This window comes from Aptenodytes patagonicus, chromosome 11 (assembly GCF_965638725.1).
Source record: "Aptenodytes patagonicus chromosome 11, bAptPat1.pri.cur, whole genome shotgun sequence".
Taxonomy (NCBI): Eukaryota; Metazoa; Chordata; class Aves; order Sphenisciformes; family Spheniscidae; genus Aptenodytes; species Aptenodytes patagonicus.
The window spans coordinates 17189917-17198242 of NC_134959.1; the positions used below are offsets into that span (position 1 = coordinate 17189917).

Here is an 8326-nt window from a genome sequence, read left to right on the forward strand (position 1 = left end):
TAAAACGTCTTCCTTATGGATGAACCAGAACGAACACTAGATGGGGTTCCAGTTGCAACAGTTTCTTCAAAAAGTTCAGTGCAGTTTCACTGTTCCAGTGACACGTAAAAGAAAGGCTCCTTAAGGCTATATCTAAACTTTGGCTACATAAACATTGGCAAAGGGACAAGAAACTAAATCCCTGTTGTTTGGAGGGTAAAACGGAGCTATGGGAACTACCTGTCAATCTCCTCTTCGGGGGTCTGGCATCTGAGGGGTGACAGGGGAATAGGGTTAGCAAAAGAAGCAAAGCTGATAAGGTGAAGCTAAAATAAACTACTAACTTCCTGCTATGCAACCAGTAAGACTCAATTCGGGGGTCACTGGCAAGATATTGAAGTACATATTGTGATCTGAACCCTGTCACCTTTGGATGGAAGGAGGCTACCAAAGGTTAAAACAGCTGAACACTTAAGTTTTTTTTCTAGCACCAGCCATACAGACACGAAGCAACAATTTCGCTTGCGCATTTCAACTTTCATTTTTTCAAGACTGCGAAGCATATAGGTGCGATGCACCTTCAAGTATAGAAAATACACACAGCAAAGCCTCTTTGACGGGCATCTGGCAGAAGCTGCCCCTTTTGTTTTTTACAACAGTTTCAAGAAACATAATTGTGTTTTCTGAGAGGCACCTCAGGTCACTTCAATAGAGATTCATGTTTCCACAATTAAAGCATGAATATGGTTAAAAGCCAGTTATGCAATAAGCACTGGTACAGCTAAACGTACAGGCGGGCTTGTCTTCAGGGAGCCAGATGCTACTTAGCATCAAAAAGATAAATAAGGTACAAACTAAACCATAAATATTTTGCAGCGAGACAAAGATGTGGGTTATGTAGGGGAAACACACACAGAACGGGTCTGAACTAACATCGGGTTTAGACAACTTCCACCATATGGGTTTCGGTAATTATTTCCGAATTGCATCTGCATAAGTGATATTTCACAAGGCCCTCTACACTTTGGGCTCACCTTTGGAAAAAACACAAGTGTCTGTATTCTGAACCGACAGACTGCAGTTACCGCACAAAAAGGCCTAATTACGTAACAAACTAAAAGCAGCCTAACTAAGCAATTATTTCTCTTAAGCACCCTGTCCTTCAGATCTTACTAAAGAAAGCAATCATAATTTCTCTCATTTCATGGGCCCAGTAATAATTACGTGGATGATCATAATGCTGCAGCAGGAATTTACCAAAATCCATTATTGACATGAAAAGGCACTGGTTCTGACAAGCCTTTATACACAAGGGCGGCAAATATTTTCTCTTCCTCAAAGCCTAGCTGGCTTATTTCTCCAATACAACTTTTGCCTTGGAAAATTACGCTCCAAGAATATTCTTTTACAATTTGGAATGCAATTCCAACCAACTAAAAAAAAAAAAAATTATAAAGTGTCATGAAAGTGGTTGGAGTTATTAACAAAAGGAAATAATCCCACAATCTCCTGCCCACTTCCTACCAGTAATTAGTTACTTGTTGAATATCATTTACACTGCAAGTAATTTCTGCTATTAATCTGAGAGCCATTCTGGTTAATCCAGTATGAACTTTATCAAATGTGCACATGCACAGGATTTTACAAGGGTAAACTTACTTATCCATTGATTGCACCAAAAATACATTTTAAGTGGAAAGTCTTCCTGGTAAGAGTGAACTGCATGAGCTTTGAACTTTAAAAAAAAAAAAAAAAAAAAAAAAGAGCAGTAAAAAAGAAAAAAAAAAACCACAAAACAAAACATGCTGTTGCAGTCTGATGAACTTTTTTCCCTATCGAACTCTAGATAGGAAACCATAGCAGAAAGCTTTTAACAAACCAGAATTCAAATCAGATGCAAGAAATTTTCACGGGGCCACTCTATTCATTCGCTCAAAATACTGCCCAGCAGTACCTTACTGCAAGCGTCTTAAGGACTAGCGATGCTAAATTTGCCTGAATCCTGCGCAAACTGTAGATGAATTAGCAAACCTGAATTCACAGTATGAAAGGAGAAGAAAGGAGCGCTTGGAATTTCGAGGTTTTGTTTTGCAATTTCAAGGCATATAATGCAAACTCGTCCCCACCACAGCTCGCCCACCCTGTCTTGCTCGAGTGTGAAGCTGCTGCCAGGGCTGGGGACCCCGGAAAGGCGGAGGGTAGCTCTATGCTAATATTATTACAGCGTTCTGAATCCTGAAACACCATTACAAAACACACCCTCCAGGCAACTTACTCAAAACTTACCATCCAACCATGTAAACCAGCCATAACCTAAAACCATTACTAGAGAGGGGCGGAGGGAGGATCCTGCAGATTTTACAGTAAAGCACACTGCTTTTCCTAGGAAACCGGTCGGTATTTTTTAAAAATAATAAACTTTGTTATTTACTTATTTAACTTAGGATAGCCACACAAACTAAACAAAAGCTTCACTTCCATGCCAGCATTTCAGGCAAAATCCAACTTACTTCAAGTACATCCTTTAGCAACAGGCAGGAAAGCTGCTCAGTTAACATTCCTTTCTCACACTCCCACTGTCTTTCATTTGAAAGTGATGTGCAAAATCAGATCAAAACACTAAAACCAGAAGAAAACGGCTACTTCTAAAAAAGATACTTAGAGGTGTTTTGATCTGTTCCATCTACTAAAACCAAAAAGAGACAGCGAACGTCAAAAGATGCAATCATACAAAGTGAAGATGTGAAAAATCCCTCGCTGCTTTCCCAGCAAGATAATTTCCATTTCAGCTTTCCCTTTCTCTGCTCACTTTAAAAAGTTCCAAATTCTTTCATAGGAGGCCGATGAAAGACAAATAAAAACCTAACGTTTTCCCCAACTCCTGCTCCAAACTTCAAGAGGAAGTAGAAATAATATCGGAAGAAAAATAAATACTTTTACTGAGATGGGAAGGGGGATTATGCTGAGCAAACGGCAAAACTCGAGTGCACTCAAAGCGCACAAAACTCAGCTAAAAACCAGAAGTCGCCTCCCGGGAACCAAGTGACTTTTAAGAAACGTTTCGGCAGGGCTACGCGAAGCGAGCGCTTATGTATTTGCTGGTTTACGAAGAGAGCGTCCCAGGGATTTTGGAAGCCGGGTACGTGCTCACAGAGGCAGGACAACACCCCGCAAACTTTCCGACTTGATTTATCGCACGGAGCCCAGTACCCTCGCCCCGCGTTTCGCCGCCGCGCAGCCGAAGAGCGCGGGCACCGCAGGCGGCACCGCCGCTCCCGGGGCCGCCACCGCGCCGGGCCGGGCCGGGCGGCAGCTCGGCGGGCCCAGGGCAGCAGGCACCGCCGGAGCGCGGAGCGGCAGCGGAGGGCCCCGCGCCAACGCTTCCTCGGGAAGCTGCCGGGGGAAGTCCGAGGTGCTTCCGACCGGCGGGGCCGGGCGGCGAGGGGGACACCGCCGCGCCCCGGCGCTCCCTTACCTGCCCGCCCGAAGCGCTTCTGCCCCGCGGCGCCCTCCGCGCCTGCCGCCGGCGGGTCCCCTCGCAGCCCCCCGGCGCTCGCCCTCCTCATGGCCGCTGGGGGGTCCGGCCGCCCGGCGGCGGCGGGCCCAGGGGGGGGACGCTGCCCCCGGGCCGGACGCCCCCGCCGGCCCCCGCGGCTCTCGCCGACCACTTGTCGCCCCGCGCCCCGGTACAGGTACGGGCAGGGGCACGTCCCCTCCGCCGCCCGCCGGGCTGCGCCGAACTCCTCCGAAGTCCCCCTTCTCCCGGAGGGGGAGGGAAAAGGGGGGGAAGGGAGGGGGGCGAAAAAAAAAATATTTCACACGCTCCCTCTCCAAATCCTGGCGGACACAAAGCCAGCGTTTATTCCTTGCTCACCGACTCGGAAGGGAGGGGGGCACGGAGAAAAAATAAAAATAAAAAACAACCTTAGGGAGAGAAAACAAGCTCCCGCGCTGCCCGGAGCTTCCGCGCTGGCGGCCGCCGAGCCCCTCTCCGGCGCGGCGGCAGCTCCCGGGACGGGGCGATCCCCCCCGCGGCGCGGCCCGGCCCGGCCCGGCGGCGGCAACTTTTCCGCCTCCAGGAAGCTTTTGGTGCAGCCGGAGGCCGGGGCTGCTCGGCGGCGGGGCAGCGTCCCCCGCTCGGCGGGACTGCGGGAGAGTGGGGGGTGCGGAGGCGCTGGGGTCCGCGGGGGTGTTGGGGGGGGGAGGGGGGGGACACAAGAAAGTGGGTGCCCGGGGGGGTTTTCCGCCCCTTTCGGGGGGACGGTGGGGGCAGCGTGTGTGGCCGGATGGGGCATCCGTCCCGCGGGGCTGCAGGATCAGCCGCCCCGCGGCAGCCCCACTTTGTTCCCCCGCTCCGCGGGGCGCGGAGAAAGGCGCGGGGGGCGCGGATCCATCTCCCGCGGGCTCAGGATGCCAGACCGCCCCGCGGGGGGAGGGCGGAGGGAAAACATCAAAAAACGGAAAGAGTTTGGAGTTTCGTTAAGAAACAGGCGAAACAAAACGCTGAGTTAAAAAAATAACGTAAAAGCCAAGAACTTGGATCAAAACCCCAGAAGGAACCCCCCCGCACGTAACTCCGGGAGAGCCTGCTGTCCCGCTCCGCTGCCCGGCGCGGTCCCGTCTCCCCGCAAGGTAAGTTGGTCTATTTTGTGTGTGTTTGCGTTAAAATGTGTGCGAGGGAGAGGAGAAGAACTCACCATTTCGCTGGGATAACAAGGCCAGATCGGGGTCGGATTGGAAATGCTGAGGCTTCGCCTGCTTCCTCCGCGACATGCTGGCTCAAACATCAGCTGGGGCAGAATAAAAAATTACTAAAAAAAAATCTTCTCAAAATTACGGAAATCGAGCCTCCCCCCCCCCAGCCTCCCCAATCCTCCGCGCACCGCGCATGTGTCCTGCTATAATTATGATTATCAATAATGCATTGCGATTAATCATAGAGGGGCTCTTTGAAAGGCGATTGGCACATGGCCAGCTCTATTCAAACCAGCTCGCCTTAATCAATTAGGCGCTGATTTGCTGGAGACCCTTGTCTCTCCGCCGCTCCCACCCAATGAGTCGATCCATGTGGCAGGAGAAGGGGCTGGATTTCCCCAAAGCTGTTTGGATACAGTTTAACCCTCTTAGCAACCAGCTGGGGCTGCATCGCGCCATCCCGGTTACTATAGGAATGTGTCTCCCCTCGCCCCTTCCTCCAGCCCCGACGGGCTCCCCGCGCCTCCCTCCCTCCCTCCCTCCCTCCCTCAGTTTTGCGCTGCATTTCACTTTTTTCTTCTTTTTTTTTAATTTTTTTTTTTTTTTTAAATCTCCCCCCCCGCCCCCAGCCGCCCAAAGCCCCGACCCGCGGAGGGAGGGCAGGGTAAGCAATAATCGATCGAGGGGAGGACGCACGGCTGGGGGACGGTCGGCGGGGAGCAGCGGGCCCGGAGGGGCGGCCCCGCACCCCGCGGCGCCCGGCAAGTGTCTGCGCGGGGAGAGCCCCGCTCCCGGCCCCGCTCCCGGCCCTGCTCCGGGTGCCGGCCGGCCCCGCGCGCTGCCGCTCGCTCCGTCCCGCTGCTGCGAAAAGTTTCGGGTGGTTTTGGCTTTTGGTTTTTTTTTTTTCCCCTTGTTGGGTTTTTTCCCTTCTTCTTGTCCCCGCAAATAAAGATCCGTTTTCGCCCTCCCCCAGCTCTCCCCCGCCTCCCCCCCCTTCTCTTTCCATATATCACGGGCCCGAGGGGTGCTGAAAATAGGAAGGGTTTGTTTTTTACCTCACACATTCCCAGGACAATTAGGGCGCCGCTGGGAGCGGCGGGCGGACCAGGCGGCCGCTCCGCCCCCGGCCGCCGCGCCGCGCCGGTTGGCTGCGCCCGGAGTCAATCGGCCCGCCGCCGCCCGGGGAAGGCCGGTGCGAGCGGCGGCGAGGCCAGGGCTGGGGGCGGGCGGCTCTCCCCGCTCCGCGGCCCCGCTCCCCCTCCGCCTGTCGCTGCCCCTCCCGGCGCGACGGGTGCCTCCGCTCCCCCGCGGGTCTGCCCCTGACTTTTGTTTCCCTCTTGGACGCGGGAGCCCGAGCGGGAGCGATGCGCATCTGCCTGCCGGAGGCGCCCCCGGCCGCGCGGAGCCTGGCGGGGGGGGGCGCGGAGCGGCCCGCGGGTGCCCCGCGCGGGAGCCTGCGGGCCGGGCGTGCGCGCAGGCGGAACGGCCGTCGGCGCTCCGCGGGGCCGGCCAAACCCCGCGGAGCGTGGCGCTGGGCTGCGCCGCGCCGCGGGGCGGGCCGGGGGCGGGGGGGGGGGGGGGCTGCCGCCGGGGCTCCGGCGGGCAGAGCCGGCCCGGTCCAGCTGCCGGTGTGCCCGTGCGCTCCCCTGGGTCGCTGTTTGCGCCTAGTCCTGAATATTCATACCGCCAGGACCGTGCGGGCACCGAACTCCTACCATGTAATACATCACGCATCAAACTTTTCCGGCCGGGTGTTCCTTCCAGAGGAGGAACCTCTTACAAAGAAATTTCACGATCTTGAAATAAGAAGTATAGTTGCAAAGAGGCTATAGACGCTGCTATTTTTAATATCTCGTGCATCCAACGGTGCACATACGCTGTGGACGAATGGCGCGGGTTCCCCCTGCGCCCACGACGCGCTCTGCTCTCCGCACGCCTTCGCGTGTCACTCTGGTCCGTGCGCGAAAAGTTACTCTGTAAAGTAAGCCGAGCTGGGAGAAGCGGGAGCGCAGGCGATTTCTTTTCCTCCACCCTGACCCATCTAGCGCTCTCTCCTCCCACTCCCCCCGCTGGATTATTTACTCTTCTATAGAAGGTACTCCTTTTCCCCGTATTAATATTAACAAACTCTCTGCAAAGGCAAGAGGCTGATCAGATACAACTCATTTCAATTTCAAATGAGCCGGTAAAACCTAGAGAGCGAGCGAGAGGAGAAAGGAGAGAGGGAGAAATCTTCCCATACGAGGAACCAGCTCACTCGCGTTTCCTTCTCATTATTAAACGAAAGAGACTGTAAACCGTTTAGCAAGAAGGGTGAAAAAACCAACAGCCGCAAAAAACAAACAAACGCACGCATACGAACCGAAAAAGCCTCCCAGGTGCCACTCCAGTATTTAGTCAGCGTTGCAAGGTGGTCACTGACGCCTCTTTTCATTTCTGCACAGGGCGAGCCCCCTCCCTCCCCGCAGCATTTGGTACAGTAGATTTTGAGAAAAAGACAAACGAAGCTATCAGCGGGGATGATGTTGAAGAATGAAGATAATAATGTTGCTATAGGTGGTACTTCACATGACATTATTTTTCACTGAATATTTAAAGAGATGTTTCGGCAGAGATGGATACACTCAGCGCAGGCTGTCACCCTCCTTACCCTGAGACAGTGGGAAAGAAACCGAACCTGAACGTATAGAAACGCACACGTTACTTATAGCTAGCCACACGTAGATGCACACAAAATACCCACGCGGATCTATTTACACATCTGTGTCGGTATTTCTTACTGTATCAGTCACTCCATTAGCTTCCCACGGTTTCTAATCTAGCCGCTCTCCCAAAATTATTCGCGTTTACAATTTCATTATACATTTGTCGATTAAGCTTAAGACAAATTTCCCCAGATGCGCAGTACCTTTGCTTCGTGGCTGGCAAAAGGCGGCCGTGGACTGGTAATTAAAAAGCAACAACAGCAACAAGAAGAAGAAAAACAGTGGTTTGAAGAAAAAGAGATGAATCTGGAGAAGTTAAGTTTTATAACTTTTTTTTTTCGTTTCTCTTCTCCCTCGCTAGTGTATAAAGCTGCGCCTGGTATTTCATCTAGGACCGCTTGATTATTTATTGTTTGTTTTCCTCTCCTTCGCTGGGGGCCGGGAGGGGTGGGGAAAGGGTGGGGGAAGAGCAGCATTGCCGGGGCTAGAGAAAAATCGGTCTTTATTGTTGTTGATAGCAATACATCAATTAAACGTCATTGTCTCTAACAGAAGTTGTGAGAGTTCACAAGCGTAAATACTCTGATCTTGGGTTTTCCCTCTCGAAGCTCCAAATGACAGTGACAGATATTTTTCCCTCCCCGCCACACCTTGGAGGGTTTTTTTTTTTCCTTCGGATTATTCTTTTTAATGGAGGTGGGAGGCTTTCTAATGTGTTTCAATGCAAATCAGCCCGGCTGGAAGACACCCGTGGTGGGGATCGATCTCCAGTTCATTGAGATGAGCACTGAAGGGAGATGGTAAACAGGGGATAATTTGCAGTTCATTCTGCCGAGAGACGATTTCAATGAGATGCAACACACTAGACCGGATTATTGTTATTAAGGTTTGCAATCAGACACAACACCCTTAACACGCAGGGGTTAAAAGCCACACAATCCCCTCAT

General features: G+C 52.6%; 1 protein-coding gene across 2 annotated transcripts in view; it reads right to left on the reverse strand.

The window, feature by feature from the left end:
- SALL1 (spalt like transcription factor 1) overlaps positions 1 to 7807 on the reverse strand; it is a 17686-nt gene extending 9879 nt beyond the window's left edge. Inside the window, exons 1-2 of one of the 2 annotated variants that reach the window (XM_076349289.1) lie at positions 7583 to 7807; positions 4677 to 4769 (exon numbers count right to left, since the gene is read on the reverse strand). In XM_076349289.1, the coding sequence (XP_076205404.1) occupies positions 4677 to 4752 (76 nt within the window). In that variant the 5' untranslated portion in view covers positions 4753 to 4769; positions 7583 to 7807. Of the gene's footprint in view, positions 1 to 4676; positions 4770 to 7036; positions 7149 to 7582 lie in introns of those variants that run through there. The other variant, XM_076349290.1, reaches the window with a different exon arrangement.
- Positions 7808 to 8326: the final 519 nt, after the last annotated feature.